Here is a 20,355-nt window from a genome sequence, read left to right as displayed (position 1 = left end):
GAATGAGTCCAAATCAGCTTCCCAATTCCAAAACATATTAATCTGTGTATGTAGCTTAATCAGATAATGTTGAAACACCTTGCTCAAGATCACAAAATAAATGGCAGAGCCAGAAACAGAAGCCAGTCTCACTCTAGGGCATCCTATGATAACACCTGAGCCAAAGCCCACCAAAATGAATAGAAAAGCTGCAGTCAGTTTTGGAGTAGGTTACAAAGAGTGGAAGTAGGGTAGAACAACCTTGAATGAGAGCAAGAATGAGTCATATGACTGAGAAAGGTATCAGAAAAAGCATTTGTTCTTGAACAGCAAAAATATCAGGAAATACAACCAGAAATATTTAGACTATGTTATTCTACAGTCGTTATTATGTACATTTTTTTCACTAAAATAATGCTAACAGATTTCATAGAGCTACTCAGACAAAAAGGAAAAAAGTCACTATGGATTTTTGTACGGTTTTACCTGTTTAAATTCTAATGCTTTTTCTTACAAGTTGCAATATATAGCTACTTAATATGTATCATCATCTTTAGAAAATTGTCCCATTGCCTAGTCTGATTTCTTTTCTCAAATCATAATTCAGTAATTCTAAGCAATAGCTACATGGTAGCCTTTGGTGAAATTCTTTCCTTTATGAAGTCTGTTTTTCCCCATTCATGATTTCCATGCAAAATTAAAATTATTTTACTAATCTCTCTTTCTGTTTCTTACTATCTTCATTATCTCCTGTACATCATCTGTGCTGCAAAGGGGGTGCCATTAAGCTTGAGATAAAGCACTCTACAATATTACTCGGCAATGAGCAGCAAAGTGTTGGTTCCAAGAATATTCCAAACCAAAGTATGTTCAGCTGCTTGTAATATTTTTGCATTAAGAAAATCCTAAAATTATTATTTTATTATTACTCCTGCGAGGCAAAGATCTCACTTCCCAGTATTAGGCTGCACTTACAAAAGGGAACATCTCTTTTTCCACTGGGTCCACATAGGATAAACACCATACCTGGTTGGCCTGGAAGACCTCTCTCCCCTTTACGTCCTGCTGGACCATCAAAACCAGGTAGTCCATCTCGCCCTGGGTCACCAGGAAGACCAATTGGACCTAGAATAGACAAATGCGTAACTGAAATAAAAGCTCTTGAAATCTCACTACAAAAATCTTTAAATTGTCTGGGACTCATCCGTTGTTCCTTCATGATACATCAGACAAGAACAGACCATTAAACCAAATGTGTATGGTAGAACCCTACATTTATCTATTACCTCTCGCTGAATTCAGTAACTTGTCTCTGCAGCCCATGCCAAGTGACTCGCATTGCAACCAGCAGTCAGCTATACTTCTTAGTAATTTTCTCTGCAGCCACCTAGGATCATACCTGGCAATCCCTGTGGCCCTGGCAATCCAGGTGGCCCTTTCGACCCAGGCTGTCCTGGAGGACCGGGGGGACCAGGGTCACCTTTGACAACAATGCTTCGTCCAATGGTCCCTGGTAAACCTGGTGGACCTGAGAGAAAGCAGTTTAGTATTAGATAAACCAAGGTGGAAAAGAGCATTAGGAACAGTTTCTGTTATTTACTACAAAATCAGAAGCCAAGAGCTCTATCAATGTAAAGAGGAAGTGTATATATTAGGCAAAAAAGTGCTCTCAGTGACCCCCTGCAAAGGACAGCTCTGCAGGGGTTAATGCACGTAGACTGGATACAGAGTATAAAATACGGTAGGATGACTTGTCCACCTAAAAAGTATAGCCTGGAATTGTGTTTAAGCTGTTGCTCACTTAACTACTTTCCTTGCTGGCTGAGACCAACTGAGTCCTACATCTGTGTAACAAATTCTACTGTCAGGGAGCAAAAGTGACAATAATGCTACTCAGGACTCCTACCTGGTGGGCCTGGCAGTCCTTGACTGCCTGTGAGGCCAGCGGGTCCTGGAGGTCCAGTGGGACCCTTCATACCTGAAACATCAAATTCACACAGTTACACAGTGAAAGAACATGCTGTCTTACAAAATCTGCTGCAGGAATGGCCAAAATCAGGCTTCTTTTCTCCCTGAGGGGCTGTTACTTTGTCTGGAGGTTTTCACTTGAAATGCTAGTTAAATACCTGGGAATCCTGGAACGCCTGGAAGCCCCGGGTCGCCCTTCATTCCATTCAGACCTGGACGACCAGGTTCCCCCTGAACAGAACAGCTTCACGTTATTCACTCATCTCCTCAGCAGTTTCAGAAAAAAAGATAGAAGAGGTGGCTGGGGGACAAATAAGCACACTTTGGGTCTGTGAACTTGCACTTTGAAGGGCTGAGGCCATGCATTTTGCTCACTGCACTGGGTGCTGTCAGAGAACACCGTAACAAGTGTGCATTGAAAGCTCCAACTCCCATGGGAATATAGTGGGGACCTCCTGCCCAGATACTGGGGGATAATTAAGGAAAAGACCGTCTTATTCGCTACAAGACAAGGTGTTAGCTACCGCGTTTTGGCTTTTATTTTACTATGATAAACTGCATATTCCATCCAAATATATTCAATTTTATTGCATTTAAAAATAAACTAGGGGGGAAACTCCATTTCTTGTCCTACCTGGCGTCCAGGTGGTCCTTGATCTCCCTTTTGACCAGTCAGGCCAGGTGGGCCAGGTTGACCAGGGTTCCCTTTTTCCCCTTTAAGTCCTCCACTGCCTGGTGGCCCTCGCGGACCTTCTGGGCCTGGTGGACCTTAACGTTGCAGAACAAATATGCATCTATCAGTATATATCAACCATTCTCCCCAAGTTTGTGCCTTCAGCGTGAAAAAAAAAAAAAAAATTTTTTTTGGCTTGACTTCCCAGCTCTATTTCAATGCTGAATTCAGGATAAACTAAAGGGAAAACAAATAGAGGGATTACTTGTACTACCCAAATCAGGAACCAAGGCTCCTTATCTAGCTGATGAAGAGAAGCAGGTCTTTCCAAAAGGCGGTGCAACTCACCTGCATTAGAAGCTTACCAGTGACCAGACCGGTGCCTTTAGTAGGAGCCAAGAAACCCAAAATTAGATGGTACAAATATCCCCTCTGCTGACCTGCGTTACATTCATCATCTCTTATGTGCAATCTTAACAGACTGAACTCCTTTTGAAAGCCAGTCTCAACAATGTAAAATATTGCTGCTTTTTTGCTGTTAGAATTTGACATACCTATTGAGGAGCCCAGTATATACTGTCTGCTGACTGCTAGGCAGCAGGAAGCCCATCATTCTGTCTTGCCTAAATAATAATCCAAGTTGCAGAAACTTCCTTATGTTGAATGACACTCCCTCCAACTGATTTGGCTATCTTTAGTAGAATTACGCTGTGTAAATCCAATAGAGGAACTGGGCTGGTTATAGATATTTGCTACAGCCACATTAATCCAAAGCAAAGTAGTGGATTTAAAAGAAAATTGGATATTTGGAGAATGGAAAGATGAGACCCCCTCCTTTATGCCACCATCTAAATAGAAGGTAACCGATATTAATTTGTGGGAAAACAAACTGTAAGCAAGTGCAGCAACAGCTAATAACATTTTACAAGTTAGATCTCATAACTGGATTAACAAAAGGATCTCTTTGCAGAACAGTGCTATGACATTCTCCCCTGAAGTACAACAAATCTGATAACATTTATCAGTGTGCTGGATTTTCAATTCTTCTGCAATCTCGAATAATTTAACATCTCTTTTGACATCCTCATAGCCTATATTCAGTGGATAAATTTGATGAGCTGTATTTCTGCAAGCAAACCTCAGTATAGAATTCCTTCCAAAATTTTTCTTTTTAAATCAACAGCAATTTTGTACCAGATTTCACACATATCCTGTAGCAGTTTCAGCTACAGAAAACATCATGCAAGGATTTTTTGTGTTCATTTTGCTCTTTTATACTGGTCTAGTACTGTACACGTGCAAAATAATAACAGGTTACCATTTGAGGCATGCTAATCAAACACATACGATCTGCAGGGTAACCATAGTCCTTAAAAAGATAATCATAGAATTACGGGAAAACATCTGTTTCTCTTACATCAAGTGCAACGCAATGAAATAAATTGACCGAGTTAAGAGTCTAACCTGGAGGACCTGGAAGGATCAGAGTTCACCAAAGCCCAATGATCGATGTTAGAAGGGTCAGACATCACACAGTACAAAACAAGATTACTAGTTAGAAATAGTACAGATGACAGCATATACACTACACAACAACCCATTTCACCAGCATATTTTGTATTTACAGTATAATCCACATGCATGCATAAAACCATACATGAATACACAACGATATGTATTTTCAGATACAAGTTATTCTGGTGACTAGGCTCTACTAAGACTAATTTGACACTTCATTTAACAGCAAACTTAAAGCTTTACTAAAGAATGTGTTATTGCTTTAACATTACAGCTGAGGCCTGTGACCGGTTAGTCCTACTCACAATGGGGTTTGGACTACGTAACCATTTCACTGACAATATTTGACATCACAGGGCCTGGAGCTTGGCAAATATGCAGGTAAATTGTGAATGACAACTCACTCTTGAGCAAAATTCTGCTTTGGGCCGGGGAGGAAGTGTGATTAACAGAAGGTATGAGCCTCAACTATCTGTGAATACAGTTCTAGGACTGAAAAGTAGGCTTATACCCTCTTCAAAACGGTAAGCAGGATTAGCATGGGTCAAAAGGGCTGCAAATGCTATAAGCAAAAATACAACAGAACTTACAAATTTAGAATTTGTTGTCTTTACTGTTAGCATTATTTTTTCTTGATAAAAAAACCCCAGGATGTACCTGTTCTTGATAAAAATACACTAAGATTTACCTGTTTAAGTTTATTATGGAGAATGGCATGTGGTAACATCCTTAGAAAAATCATTTAAATGTCCTCTTTCAAAATGTAAGCTGGTTGTCCTTACCATGCTCCTCAATTAATACATTTTAGCTCCTGTGCCACTTGTATCTATCTTTCATGTCAGTGAAATGATTTAAATATAACAACGTATCACCATGCAATTTGCACCTAAAAACTACAATAAATACACGTCAGGTTTATGTCAATGCACTATTTCTTACATATTTGATAAATTATTTTAAATACTAACTGTAATACAGTTGTTAAAAATAATGACATGGACATTTAACTGTTAAGTACTTATAAACTATATTTCACTGTTAGATAAGTTTTGCTATGATATATAAATCTGTCCTATACTTACTGATTATTGAATTCTGGCTGAGCACAGTCACAGGGTGGAACAAAACATGAAGGAATTGATAAGTTCCTCTCAGCACACCCATGATGGTAGCCCTCTCTGAAAGTGTGGTTACTGCTTGTGTGACCACAGTTTAATTAAAAGGTAAAGCCACATTCATTTTTTTACATGATTGCATGAAGCTAGGATTCAAACATCAGGGGCTACCACATTTGCTACCTCACAATGCTTAGAACGGCAGACTAAAAGCTAAAATGTATTCCTTTATTGAATTTTCATGACAGTTCTTTGCTTCCTCAAAGTCATCATAGCAAAACCTAAAGACATCATTATTATTAAATAGATATACCAAGTCATTTTCAATCTAGACACAGATGTTAAAAATCGTCCCAAGAGCTGGCTTGTGTTACATGCTGATATGCTAAAATTACGATAAGCTTGTGAAAATGGCCATGTTCTTACCAGTCCTGTTCCACTGCCCTAGCGTTAGGGAGGGGAGGGCTGTATGCTTCATTTTCATTAAATACATGTTAAAGGAAGAGCTTTCCTCATTTCCTCTAAATGTGCTGGTGAAGCAAAACAATGGAAATAAGGATTTCTCTGCATGGGAAAGTTACAATGCTCTAAGTTGGGAATGTAAAGCATCATTGTTACTCTGTATAAATTTTCCTACAGACACTGTTGGTACAAAAGAAGCATCTAATTTATTTAAGCCATTTGAGAGTATCCAAAATCAACAGTAGCAGGTGTTACAAAAATGAATACTGTCACTTGCCCAAGCTGCAAAACACAATTATACAGCAAAGACATGGGAGGATAGCACAAGATGCTTTTTTAAAAATTATGAAAACCAGTATATATTGTTTTCAACTGCACTGAGAATAAATATGCTAAAACAAGTTTCATAGTTGGGGACACTTTATAAAAGCCTTGCACATCTGGACCCACATGATCTTCCACCATGAGGACAGCAACACTGTCCTTCCATTGTCACTCCTACATCATGGAGGAAGAGTCTGAAAGCCAACTCTGAGCTTTTCTTTTCTACCACAGATTAAAAAGTATGTCTGAAAAATGACTCAGCATATCTACATTTAGATGCTACAGAAGTATATACATTCATTTTCATGCAAAGTTATTATTTTGGAGTTAAGGGGCTAACCTGAGGGACCTGGGAGTAGGGGGTCAGAGTTCACCAAGGTCATCATTAGAATAAGGGGAAAAACATCAAAATTGTTAGAAATATCAACAAGCTAACATATTCAACTAAACCTTTCTTTTTAGATTTAGCTCAATATTCCTTTACATACAGTATGCAAAACACCAAACTATTATTACTCATAGCAATGAAAACAGACATGTGGAGTAATAGCAATGTTGTGTTGCCCTGGAAATTGGCTTAATTTTATAATCAATTAATAAAAGCGTTCCAACACCATCTATCAATGTTTGTTTGAGGGGCAACTCAACTGAAGTCAGAGAGCTACATCATGCTTGACTTCATCACTTTTACTAGTCTTAGAATATACCCAGAAGCCAACAACAAACAGTATATGCATACAGCTTCTGGTTTTATTTATGTCCCTAGAAGGGGGATAATTTGGCAGCCACACAGCTGCTTTTATGACTAACTGCCTTATGTTGAAATGTTACAAAATCAGCATTCCAACAATAGGCTGTGTTATCATTTGAAACAAAAGGCTGGAGTGCTGATTGTACCAGAACTGCAATAATAGTTTGGTTTATCCACATTAGTTCACGCGTAACTGAGCAAAACAAATGCTTCACTTTATACATTGCATGCAACAAAAATGGAAATAAGAGAAAGAGAGAAAGAGAAAGAGAGAAAGAGAGAGAGAGAACATGGCTGAGCAAAACCTCACTGGTTGTTTCCCCCGCCAATGCTCATAAAACTGCAAAGAAAATGAGTCCTACCACTCGTCTACCTCCCCAGCTGATTAGAGTCAGTAAGCACCCGATTTATACAGAGAAGTGTGAACAGGATGAGAAGCTTCATAAAAACACCAATGCTACAGCAAAGCATAGAATCTCAGTTGGTAGTTTCCTTATATACCAGGAGCTGCTTAGCTGGTTTTCTTTTTTTTTTTTTTTTTTGATTTTGGAGATATCCTCTGTATAAGAATCTTTTAAAAATTAAAGCCTATACTCTTATGGACAAATCAGCCATACTCTTATGGACCAATCAGCTTCCTGTGCCAAAATTTTAATTGCTGTACCACTCTACATACAGAAAAATTATCTTTGGAAGATCTCGACATCTAGAATGTCTTAGGCCTTTATTAGGGCACACTTAAATTACAAAGCCCAAGTCCAGCATCCCACCATCTCTTATCCCTTCGCTCCTTTTCCCACTTGCCCCAGCTGCAACTCTCACCACAGTGAGCAGAGCTGGGATTACTTGTCCCATACTCCTAACCTGCCAGTGAGCAACTAGGCAGAAGAGGACAAGGCCACACAGAAAGTGGAAAGCAAATTAGAACTACCAACTTGCTGCAGGGATGCTCCACTGACTGGTTAGAGCCCCTAGGGCACAGCAGGGAGTAAGTTCCTCCAGGAGAAAGGGGGAAGGCACGCACTTCTCCTTCCACTAACCGAATAGGAAACTGGGAAGAAATTGTGACTGGCTGTGAATTATTAACCCACTGGGTTGTTCCACACCAGTCACATAAAAAGCAGGTTTAGGATACAACACAATTCAATATTTTTACTAGGACTAAAAGAAAACCTCATTATACCAGCAAACAGCACCCCAGTTTTAAAGGTGTTACAAATTAAAACCAAATGTTTGTAATGACTCATTTTTTAAATGCACAGTTAGGATAGATGAGTTCATAGCCTACTCTGCACAAGAGAAAAGCTCATGCTGCTGTTGAGAATAATCAACTATTACTCGATTCCAGTTCTGGTGAAAATATTTTGATGGAATTCCAGCTAAAAATGTTTTTCAGTGGGATTGCCTTCTCCTGTATCAGAAGCAAGCATGAGGAAAAAAGCAAATCTTAAAATCTTTCCAAGTGTGTACTGCAAAACTGAACTCTTCCTTGATACCCAAAAATGAACAATATATGTGTAGCAACGATTTTACAAATGTACTAACTCAAAACTAACTTTTCCCAAACAAATCTTTGAATAACAGAAAAATCTGAGCTCACAGTTTGAGGGCAATAAATGAAAATATTACTTCGCCATGAATATGCAAAGAAAAAAACCTGTAATCAGCCAATGGCTTGGTTTGAAAGTAGTCTCCTTTAAGGAGAATATCAAGCATGTTAAGTGAGATGAGTCTTGCTGGTGCCAAAGTACTTCTAGACTCAAGGTACAGCAATAAGCTTGACCCAGAGCTGTGACAGGTTCATTAAAGTTAGATTTTTCAAGAGCAGTATCTAACCGCAAATAAACATTCTATGACACAAAATATAAATCAAATTCTAACACATGCCAGGGAGTTGCTCAGCAATGTTAACTCAGTCTAGTGTTTTTTTCATTCCCAGAATTAGTTGGTGCAGGAACAAAATGCAAACATGGAATGGAAAGATGAAAACGGCATGATGGTACACTGAGTCCATGGGAGCCACATGACACAACGGAGCAGTGAGTTATGTTACATGACACGAAGATGAAGAGAGCTATCCAATTTGATCATGCTGTGATGGTAGCGTGAATTTGATTTTCATGACTCTTAAAATGATGGGGTTTGTTACTTTTGGTTTTTTGTGCGCGATGACATTTGCTGATCACGTGACAATACTGCAAAGGTATCAGATGTTCAAAAGTCGATATCGTGCTCGCTAGATGATTACTGTGACAGCATGCGGAGAATCTCCCGTTTATTAACGCATTAGATTTTTGCTGCCAGGTATCAGAAATTAATAGAAAATGAGGCTGGTTTATTTTTAGGTACTGTTACTTTTGGCAACAAAATCCTCTGGTTGCCCACAAACATCAAGACCTCTGCCATGAGTCTTGAACTTATCCATCCAAATAAATTGAGAAAGTTTAAAGGCTGATAACCTACCAGCAAAACATGAAAGTACTGGCAGATGTTGATAGGTATGGGTCATGCTCTTACCTGGCCTTCCTGGAACACCTGGTGGACCAGGGCTACCTTTAGGACCTTCCAGAGGTGGCCCTGGTAATCCTGGTGGACCTGGTGGACCCTGTAGACCAGGGAATCCCTGGAAACCTGGTTCTCCCTTCAGACCTGGAAGTCCAGGGGGCCCTGGTGGGCCAGGTAACCCCAGTTCTCCTTTTTGCCCTGTAAAATCAAACAGCCATGTTTATAAATACTGTTACAAATTGATATGCAAAAAAGTCCAAATATCAGTTTGCAAAGCCGTTTCTCCCTCTTGCAGAAGGTGCAAGTCTGGCCACAAGTCACCTCATTTGCGCAGTGAGACAGTATAAAATTGGTCTAACATTCAGAAAAGAGTAAGGGCTAAAAATTCTTGCAGGAGAAAGTGCTATAGCTTCTGACACGTTAAACGGTCTTACTAAGCTTCACTTTACTACTCAGTGATGCTGTAGTTAATTCATAAACATCCTCTGAGTTTGTAAGTCTACAAGCAATGCTTTCTGTGAAGGAATCCCTCAATATTAAGACTTCATCATGTTTTTGAGACACTGCTGAAAGTTAAGACATACTTGCAAAATTTTCAAATAAGCTTGAGGAATTTAGGAGCTTTAATGCTACTGAAAAGTAATACAGCAAGCAGCGATATTTTCAAAGCAGCTTCATTTGTCATCTGTTGTATGAATGCTTTATTTACTGAGACAAATCAGCAAAGTTCCACACAATGCAGTAGACTATTATCCTATGTGGATTTATTCTGTCTGCATAATTGCTAATTTACAAAATTCAGTAGTCAGTAATGAGTGTCTTTATTACCATGGTTAATAGAAAATGATATGCTGAGGAGGAAAAAAAAAAAAAAAGGTTATTTTAGTTGTTGCTATAGCATTCATTTGTTACAGAACATACAGCATGTCCTTCTTTTTTTGGTGTGTAGATATATTTTACATTCAACCTTTTTAACAAAGAACAACAGAGAGACTTTACCTGACAATCCGGGAAGTCCTGGAGGTCCTGGGCGCCCAAAACCTGGTAGACCTGGAAAGAAACAGATTCAGTTAATAATGAACATATAACTTTCAAGTCTCCAGGAAGAGGAATATGAGGCTGAGAATGATGAAAGTGCCGTTGGTCTAAATCTCCAGTTCCTCGAGGCTACCAGGATTCTCATTCACTCACCAGTGTACACCAAAGCCAGAGGTTTTGCTACAAAATGCATCTGTAAGTATTTCTATTGATTCACACGATGCTCTTTCAGATTTTGAGAGTTAATACATTTACATTTTTGGTTGGGGTTCTACATTTAAGGCAGACATTACACTGTTTATCCATTCTGTAACTGAGTTGAAGCAATACAGCTACCGTAGAATACAGGAACACGGGCTGGTGTTGAAGTCAGGTAATAAAAATTTAAGAGCTGATTGAATTCTTGTCCTGTGCTTCATTGGCAGCTTGACAGCACCCTTTGTGAACCATTCAGCAGCTGGGAACCACAGGAGCAGCTTTGAAAGTGTATGGGCAGTTATAGGAAAGATCAAACAGAGAAAGCAGGACATCACAATACAGAGTGAAGAGGAGAAAACAAACAGGAAGGATACCTAACCTGGTTCGCCCTTCTGTCCAGCTGGTCCAGGGATACCATCTCGACCAGGCTGTCCCTTCTCCCCAGAAGGACCAGGAGGGCCAGGACGACCGATATCACCTAAAAGGGGGATAGAACACATTAGCACAGTAATGCCTAACCTGCAACTAAAAAAAGCAACCTCCTCCCACCATCTGAATCTGAAGGCGTGACAATGAAATAACAAATTCATAAGGGTGTAATCTTAAAATTAAAACCTTTTTCTCTCTCCCCCCTGATAATTTAGAAAAGGCTTTTAGGCCTGTGACCTTTTAAGCAGTTCATGTTTGCTTAAAATAATATAATGCTTCCCTTTAGGATAAATTAGAATTTTGCTCCTATAAAAACAGGTTAGACCACTGGAGTACTTAACATAAATAAAGCCGGTAAATACTGAAACAGTTAACTTCTTGGTTCAATAGCTGATGATATGACTATGACAGCAGACATAAGTTGTCAAGAGAAAGTTAAAACTTCTTTCTTTTCTGTTTAATTTCAATGAACTAAGTGTGTGCAATGGTGTTTGAGAATCCATATACATATAAATGCATTTTCGTGATGTTAAAAAGGTAAGAAAGGAAGTGGCTTCATGTGTTATGTTTTTCACAGAAGCAGCTGACCTTTGCTGCACTGTTCATGCTCACCTACTGGCCCTGGTGGTCCGGGCAGTCCAGGATTACCTGGAGGCCCCTCAATACCTTTTGGTCCTGGAATTCCTGGCGTTCCTGTAAAATACGGGGTTTTCAATCAAATTAAGCGCAAAACTGGCTTTTCAGCAGATCTTGAAATGCTGTAATCTGAGATGCCCTGAGTAACAAATGAGCTAATTGTATCAAGATACTGTATTTATGCTCATATTGCAGATTTACATCTGATCAAGGAGATGAATTATAAGGCAAAGAATGTACAGAAACAAAACATACTAGCACAACTGTCCTTACTGCTACTCTCAAGACTCTGTCTTCTTAAATGTTGAGTGCCCATGGCCAAGGACACAGGGAGTCTGGCAGTCTGCTAGGAAATTAGCATTTTAGAGACAGGCGTTTCTGCTTGACAACAAATTGAAAGCATTATGAACTGTGCTTGGATAGTCGTTCTCCAATCCTCTTTTCCTTTCCTGAAAAAGGATCTTAATAAAAATGGTCTTAATTAGAATTTACACCATATTCTCACCCCTACAGCATGAACTGAGCGGGAGGTAGGAGAAGCAATTGATCTGTTGCAGTATGTCTGTTCTGAGCAGCATCTGAGCCTGGTCGAAGTAGTGTCTCAATACCCTGTTTTGACTGCTCAGAGTCTTTCAGGCATGACATGAAGCAGAGGTTAAAACTGTCAGGTTCATGGCCAGGTTTTGTTCTCTTCTAAGCTTCCTGCTGCCATGACTACACTGTTACAAATTCCCTAACTTCCTACATTAAAGCAGCTCAAGCATGCTTGTAGAACGGCCTTTATTGCAAATGCAGCATTGGTAAAAACGTTGTTTCTTTAAATTGAGAATGGAAGAACTGACATACCCATAAACAATCTTTATTGATATTTTTTAAAGAGTGAAAACCTGATTTCATTATGGTTCAGAAAGAGATTCTCTTTAGAACATATTTTTAGATAATAGATGCTATTTAAAAAGCCCAGTTTTCCTGATGACAATTTTTTATCAATTCATGAAGTAAAAATACAGAGCCAAACACAGCTATGCTGTGGGTCAGAGGAGGTGAGAGTCTGACTGCTGTGGGGAATGGAGAGCGTTAGCTAACACAACTGCTACATCCTCTCAGAGCAGATGAATAATTTCAGAAGGCACTCTTAAATGATACATTCATGCTCTTATTCTTGCAGTGACAATTCCAACAGCACAAAGCTTAGAAGCAGCAGATTGCTAGAAACTTTAAAAGTTTCCTGCAGCCCTCCACCAGTTACCCACTGTGTTTAGATGTATATAACAATATAAGCAAGTGGGAAAATAAAAAAATCCTGTTCAGAATTACCTGGGAATCCAGGAAGGCCTGGTTCTCCTTTTGCACCTGGACTGCCCGGAAATCCAGGCAAACCAGGATTTCCAGCTATACCTTTACTGCCTGGACTACCTGGGTATCCAGGCAAACCGGGATCACCCTAGAAAACATTAAGCAGAAATGAGAACCTGGTCTTTGTAAGGTGCGTAAGCCCTTCTTGTATGTTCCCAGTCTTACCATGACAAAAAGGTCATCATTATATTGTGTACACTTCTCCTTATATCCAGTTAATGGTTAACCATCTCACACAGAAAATTAATTGGAAATAGCAATTGTAAAGATTTTAACAGCTTTCCCCTACAATTTTGTACAGATTATCGTAGCTTTTCCTCAGAACTGGCCTACATTAAAGAAAAGAGTGTTCTCTTCTTTTGGAAGAGACAGGGATTTTTACCCCATGATAATGCAGAATAAAAAAAGAAATCTGTGGAGCTTTTATCATGCAATGTTTTTGCTAAATTAATTGCTGCTCAACATCAATTGTAAGGCATCAGTGAAGGCTGCTAGATATTCTGTAGGTCTTTTTGTCACCTTTTTGTGGGTGACAGAAAGAACGATATAGGTAAATGTTAGTGCAAATGTTCTACATAGACTTAAAAATTGTAAGCAGCAGTAATCATGATATATCATTAGTAATTTACTCTTAAAAGCATATTGTCTTAGTTTTTTTTAGAATTAACTACATTATTAGACATGGGAACAATGATATTAATTGTATAAATCCCTGCCAACTACCAAAATGTCAGCAGGTGTCACAGTGCAGACTAGGCCACTAACTGAACACAGCTTGGAAGGTCTGGTAAACAATCTTCTCCTTTAACCAGATTAAATTATATGTAAATATTTTCACCTTTAAAATTAGAAATTTTTGCTCCCACCTGAAAAGAACAAACCACAGTCAACCCTACTTGTTATTCACATATTTGTATACATATTTACAATTAATAATAATAATAATAATAATAAATTAAGTTATAATTTAAAAAAATCAACACAGAATCTAATTCCCTTACGGAATTTTCTGTTGAAGAATTTTGTAAATGTACCTTTGGTCCAGGGAGACCAGGAATACCAATGCTTGAAAGACCAGGGTCACCTTTCTCCCCTTTCAGTCCAGGAAATCCTGCAGGCCCAGGCTGCCCTGGACGTCCTGCTATTCCTTGGCTGCCTTTAATCCCTGGGGGACCTGTCCAAAGATAAAATACAAGTTTTATAAATATAAAAAAAACTTCTGCAGTAGTTTAGAGAAATCACTCAGATTACAGCAACTGAACTAGAAAGCACTAACAAATTGAGTGGCTGGCTTTGAATACCTAATGTGTTTTTATTTTTAAAAAAACACTAAATTATCTAAAAATCTCTCACAGCTTTTTGCATGACATTTCTAGGCTTTCTTTTTTTATTCTTAATTTACACAAAACCAAATATCTTGTTGTAGTATTTAGGCACAATTTAATATTAGAATCCTCAGAAACTGGAATTTTTGTTTCAGCAATCTTTCTAAATAATGAAATTCACTTTCTCCTTCCTCTTTTGCTTGTGTCTGATGTCTGTCTTCTGACAGGTGGGTTTACAGTCATCTTTTTTCTGAACTTTCACAGAGTGGAATCAGAGAAATCAGAAAAGTTTGAAAGTTACAAAATGTAGATCATTCTGCTTCTACATCTGTAACCACTTTAAAATAATATGTATTGCATTTTCTGTTTTAATGGGTACTTCCAATTTCTTAGGTACTATTTCAACAAGTATGTATGTAGGGCTTTATGTATTCCTCATCTGCATTAGCATTTAAATATATTATTAGATACTGCACACAAGCAGATCCACCTTTGTACTATATAAAAGGAAAATAATGGCCAAAATGAAGTAAAATACAAGTACAGAAACTAACCTGGAAGGCCCATCTCTCCCATGGCACCTTTTAACCCTGGAGGTCCTGTTGGTCCTGGCTGCCCAGGAAGCCCCATGTCTCCCTTGGTGCCTAGGAAAGTTGTGGGTTTAGTTAATTAATGGCAATAATTAAAAGTTTCTGACATTCATGCATTCTCATATGAATATGCTTGTCATCTAATTACAAAGGCAATGGATTTGGAGTTGCCTTAGACCTCATACTGCTCCTACATGCTTTTCACACCCATTTATGGTGAAATATTAAACATCTTCAGTTTGTTCCAAGCCAAGATTTGATCTGGCCAACTTCTTCTTTGTTTTGAAGATTAGTCTAATGAAATGGGTCAAATCTCAGTCCATGACTTAGTAACCATCTGAAACAATTTAGTACTGGTGTGACTTGGTCTCTCATGAGTTGTTCTGCAGAATGAACACATTATCTCTTTCTCATTTGCAATAGGTATTCAGTAGCTCCTATTATGGAATTAAATGTGACCTACAATGCTCAAACCAGTTTGAGTCCCGGATGCTTAAAAAAATTCCCCAAGCCCAACAAGATATTTAGAGCAAGACCTACATTAGACATAGCAAGAAAAGATTCAAGATGTCAGATAAATTATTACAGCTATAGGAAGAAGCAGTGCAAAACAGAATTTGTTTTCTTGATCCTTGCAAATCTTTAAAGCAAGGATATGACATCCAGACAGCCTTTGCAATACATTCATTTGGCCATTTGAGTATAATGACTAACAATATAAGAAATAAACATGAAACGGACAAGTCCTGTTGGCAGATCCTGCAGTCATGTTGCTTGCTCAAGCAGCAAGCACTGTTCCAGTCATCCTAAAAGCTATCCTAATCTTCAATGGGATCAGCTTAAAACTGCTTTGGGGTCTGTTAGAAGGAAAGAGCTCAAAGTGTGCTGTTTGGATAATGATTTTAAATGTCCCAAAACTGTCCTGCAGCTTTAAGCGTAAATCCCTAGGTTTTGCTTAGATATGCCTGGATTAACGTCCCAACCCCATGTGGTAAAAACGCATGCAAATTTTTACACATCAAAACCGTCTATCTGAGGCCTTGTTTACTTACCTGGCAATCCTGGCACACCTGGTGGGCCACTAAGTCCTGGTGGGCCTGGGTCACCTGGAAGACCTTGATAACCTTTCTGTCCTGATAAACCAGGAATACCTCAAAGGAAAAAGGTACATTTTATTATTATTAATTTTACTAATACTGTATGTTTTCTTTTACCTGAAGAGATCAGATGTAGCTGTAGGTGAATAAAAATCCAAATAGGGATTTTTCTTCAGTAAATATAATTCCCCCTAGTTTAGCAAAGAGAAGTATCGCAGAACACAAAATATCGCTTCTGGAAAGTTTAAAAGTACTACAGAACAGGAACAATCTATGTAAGTATAGGAAAAAGTAACTTTATGACTAATGCCAATATACTTTATTCAGAAGGGACCATCTTTTCAGAGGAGCAGGCTCTGTGCTAACCTCTCTATATTCATCCACGTTATTTATATACATGTTTAATTGCATTGCTACACCGAAGCACTTTGGGACTGATATATTATAATAAGTAATGCAGGTATTTTAGCAGCTTTTTACAAATTCTGTGTGGCTATTATCCCATACAATAACTTCGTGCTGCCCTGCAGGCATAGTTAAATCTGCCCTCTACAGCTCTTACTTAACGGGGGTGGGGGGTGGGGCTAAGTGCCTTAGGATCCTACCTAGGCTTCATAGACATTAATACAATAGATAAATTAGCACAACAATGGCTGGCGCAACATTAGAGAAAGGCATTCTGGTTCTCTCTAGGGTATTTTTACTCTTCTCAAGACTACATTAGAGTTCAAAGGAGATGTCAGAACCCTTGATGGGGGAGGAGGGGAAGCCTGCAAGTGAGAGAAAACAGACTTGAGTGAATGGAGAAAACCTTCCAGGCTGCCAGCTTCCCTAGTAGAAACACCCACAGAGATGACATGTAGCTCAGGGGAGGGTAAACTTACAGAGATACCCAAAGGGAGAATCTGGAGGTGATGCATGAGCAGAGGACCTGTACAATTCCATCCTACAAGGCAAAGGCCCAAGGGCCTTCCAGACAGCAGGAATGCAACCAGCACAGCAGCCATGACAACTATCTCTTATCACACTTAGGAATAACACCTAGAAGACTGAATCGTAATCCTGCTGAAAGCACCTTAGTACTATTACAATATCGCCATATGCCAAATAACAGTAACAGTTAATGAGCAAGGACATTGCAAACTAACCATACGGAGTAACTTGGTCATAGAACCACTTAAGAAAAAAGCCTAAAATTAGAGAACCTTAAGCCACCTCTAGATTCTGGCTTTATTTTTTTCTGTAAGCAAGAATGAACTGTAATGGATTCAGTTACAGGTCACTGTTTTCTGTAGAGGACAAGCCACCTCCCCAGACCCTCATGCAAAGTTCTGTACCTGGAACACCTGGCTCGCCTTTTTCTCCTTTTGCTCCTAGCTGTTTCGGATCAACTTTTCCAGGTGGACCTGGCAGGCCTGCTTCACCTTTGATGCCCTTCTGTCCTACCGGTCCAGGAGGCCCTGGTGGGCCAGGTAATCCATTATTACCTACAGTAGGTACAGACAACAAAAGTGAAAAAAATATAATTCTTAAGGTAGGCTAATATATTTGTAATGCTTTTTCTTACATAGGGAGTCATGATTTATTCATGAAGTTGGAATTCACTAAATGATCAGTCAGTTTATGCAAGGTTCTCCACAGCATCTTAAGCCCTGGAACAAAGCCGAGAGAGTGGCCTGCATGGGGAGGTCTGTATGCTGCAGTCTGTCAGCTCTGGCCAGCCCACCTCAGAAGAAGCAGCTGTCTGTATGATCCACATCGAGAGAGCTCCCAGAGCCCCACTACACTGTGCCACTAGCACAGAGGAGTTGCAACAGCTACAGCAGCTTTGGATTCACAGCCTCCTTGTTCTGGGGACATGAATGGGTTTTTCTTCTACCAAAGTCTTTCAAAATTCATCTCCAACAAGGAGGTTGGGAAAATGTAGATAGAATAGTTTCTCTGTGATATCTATAGAGTTGATTCTGCATGACTCCATAACCCAAAGCTGCTGATTTTCTTCCTTCTCTGGCTTAAAGCAGACTTTACAACATATTTCAGAAATATTGCCCTACCTCAATGCCATCAATCCAAAGGTAATGTTTTAAAAATAGCTAACATGTCATGACATCAATCAAAAAAAGAGTGACTGAATGCTATGGCTTAAAACTGCAAAGCAATTCTGAACATCAGCACTGTCAAAAGAAGACAACCTAAGCAGATCCCAGTAATGAAGATCTAGATGTTAGTATTATAAAACCTCTTTCCACACAGAACACAGAAAACAGCATTCTGCATTCTCTTCAGGGGCGGACAAAACAAACATTACCTTTCAAGCCAGGCAGGCCATTTCTTCCAGGAGTTCCTGGAGGCCCTGGAGGACCAGGAGCTCCCATGACGCCCATCTCACCTTTGGCACCTAAATGCATTGAATCACCATTGTCATTCTGAACAAAAACTCAAAACCTATCAGTACCTAACTTCTACTTCCCTGCATCTCTATGGTATTTATTAACCAGCACATGCATATAAAGCCTGTTTTAAAGGAATTACAAGCACTCAGTTCCTGTATAGGTCTAAATCGGATAAAATGACACTTGAAAACTGTAGCAAATTTTCCAGTTAGGTCCTGGGAAGAAAATTTGCAGTGCACTGTTCTTTATGGTAGAAAGAATATGTATACCTCCAATAAGTTTAGTTCCCTGGTTTGAAACATAAATACTTGTTTGAAAGCAAACCTGAATTTATTGAAAGCCAGAAAGACAATTAGGTATACACTATTTCTAGAATCTTTTGTATCGTCCCCTCTATCTGAAGACAGAGATTCTCAAAATTCACTTTTGAGATTTCTATTCCAGAAGGTAGAACGGACTATTGTAACTGAATAGTCTAACACACAGAATAAGGAAGTTAAAACTATGTGTTGGATCCAATTGATAGAATTTGTTTAAAGGAAGTAATTACAAATGCTATTTCTAAATTGTACCAGTGACTAGGGAAAAAAAATAAATCACAAAATAAATTAGAAAAGTGTCATAACAATGATGATCAAAGTCACGTTTGAAAGTTATGAAACAGAGTAACATGGAAAATATTTGAATCAAGTTACAGGGAAGAGTAGAGAGATGACAAGGATTTTAATGCAATGAATTTTGTTATGATTTTTTTTTTAAAGTATGAGATGTAATGGTTACATTTATCCAACTTTAAATGGATAGGATAAACATTGAAGCTCATTAAGGTAGCACACCCAAGCATAAAGAGCAGCCACCTGTAACTACAGTTTGGTCTTTGTCCACAGGTAAAAAATGTGAACTTACCTGGAAATCCAGGTATTCCATCTCGGCCAGGTGGTCCAGGTGAACCCTGAGGCCCTGGGAGACCAGGGGGTCCTGGATATCCTGGGGCTCCACGGTCACCTGGAGGACCAGGAACGTCGAAGCCTGGAGGACCTGGATCCCCTTTCTCCCCTGGAATGCCTTGCAACCCTAGACAACATTGTTAAGACACAATCTTTTAGCAAAAAGTAAGGCAAGGCTGAGATATGTGTGTGTCTGGGCGTAGTACTGTAGGAATAGCTAAGTTTTATCTGCAGTCTGTTCCTAGCACTGATGAAAACCCTGCAATTCTTCTAAAGGCATTTATTTTTTAATGGCTTCCACATATTAAAAGGCCATGTTCTCCTGTAAAGAAGCATTACTAAAACTTTACCAAGTTGTAGCAAATGCAATTCAAAAGAATCTCAAAAGGAAAACAACAACTCTCTTCAACAACCCTTTAAGTCTGACTAATAAAACAAAAAGCCAAGATTGATCAGACTGGTTTGTATTTTATCATTAAGCATTGAGATTCTTACAAGTATATTTCCATTAATGATTCAATTTTACTACATTCTAAGATAACATCAGCTGAATATTTTTGAAGGACAGCAAAATCCTGCATTGCATTACATTTCCCTGAATGAAAAATATGAATTGTCAAAATATGCTTAGGACTGTTTAATGCTAATGATACCGAGCTTGAGGCACTGCTGAAGCAAGCAGTGCTTGCTTCCCTCCTGTGCACTGTATCAGTGAGGATGCTCTCTCTGGAAATGTAGATGACAAAAAAGGATTATTCTTAAATCTGAAGTTAAGAAAAGGCTTTGGTAAAGAAACCACAGTACCTGGGGAACCTGAGGTTCAAAAACCAACGAGTTAGAGCTCATCAGGAAGTTGAGACAGGTAGCAGTAAGGAGTTGTAGTAGTCGTTAAGTTAGGAAACAAAATAAAGCACATACAGATTAGAACAAAGAAAAAAATCTACCCTACAGTTGCCAAAAACAGATCTAAGTACAAAGAATACAACACTAATGCAGTTAAGAGAAACCAGACTGCAAAGAAAATTGGAAGTCTTTTCAAAATGCAGCCACC

At 38.9% G+C, this 20,355-nt stretch overlaps 2 protein-coding genes across 2 annotated transcripts in view; one reads left to right on the top strand and one right to left on the bottom strand.

The window, feature by feature from the left end:
* IRS4 (insulin receptor substrate 4) overlaps positions 1-8,858 on the top strand; it is a 41,713-nt gene extending 32,855 nt beyond the window's left edge. Inside the window, exons 7-8 of the transcript XR_774451.1 lie at positions 4,413-4,519; positions 8,730-8,858. The gene's annotated coding sequence lies outside the window, so the exon portion shown is untranslated. The remainder of the gene's footprint in view (positions 1-4,412; positions 4,520-8,729) is intronic.
* COL4A5 (collagen, type IV, alpha 5) overlaps positions 1-20,355 on the bottom strand; it is a 50,503-nt gene that overhangs the window by 4,688 nt on the left and 25,460 nt on the right. Inside the window, exons 30-45 of the mRNA XM_010569147.1 lie at positions 19,264-19,431; positions 18,273-18,362; positions 17,302-17,451; positions 15,920-16,018; positions 14,832-14,921; positions 13,987-14,126; positions 12,914-13,040; positions 11,573-11,653; positions 10,911-11,009; positions 10,295-10,345; positions 9,308-9,493; positions 2,582-2,715; positions 2,106-2,178; positions 1,886-1,957; positions 1,379-1,507; positions 1,006-1,104 (exon numbers count right to left, since the gene is read on the bottom strand). Coding sequence (XP_010567449.1) covers positions 1,006-1,104; positions 1,379-1,507; positions 1,886-1,957; positions 2,106-2,178; positions 2,582-2,715; positions 9,308-9,493; positions 10,295-10,345; positions 10,911-11,009; positions 11,573-11,653; positions 12,914-13,040; positions 13,987-14,126; positions 14,832-14,921; positions 15,920-16,018; positions 17,302-17,451; positions 18,273-18,362; positions 19,264-19,431 — 1,788 coding nt within the window. The remainder of the gene's footprint in view (positions 1-1,005; positions 1,105-1,378; positions 1,508-1,885; positions 1,958-2,105; positions 2,179-2,581; positions 2,716-9,307; positions 9,494-10,294; positions 10,346-10,910; positions 11,010-11,572; positions 11,654-12,913; positions 13,041-13,986; positions 14,127-14,831; positions 14,922-15,919; positions 16,019-17,301; positions 17,452-18,272; positions 18,363-19,263; positions 19,432-20,355) is intronic.

Source organism: Haliaeetus leucocephalus, unplaced genomic scaffold, assembly GCF_000737465.1.
Source record: "Haliaeetus leucocephalus isolate CR32 unplaced genomic scaffold, Haliaeetus_leucocephalus-4.0 Scaffold262, whole genome shotgun sequence".
Classification (NCBI taxonomy): Eukaryota; Metazoa; Chordata; class Aves; order Accipitriformes; family Accipitridae; genus Haliaeetus; species Haliaeetus leucocephalus.
The sequence above is the reverse complement of the archived record's forward strand: the minus strand, read 5'-3'. Positions and strand labels throughout refer to the sequence as shown.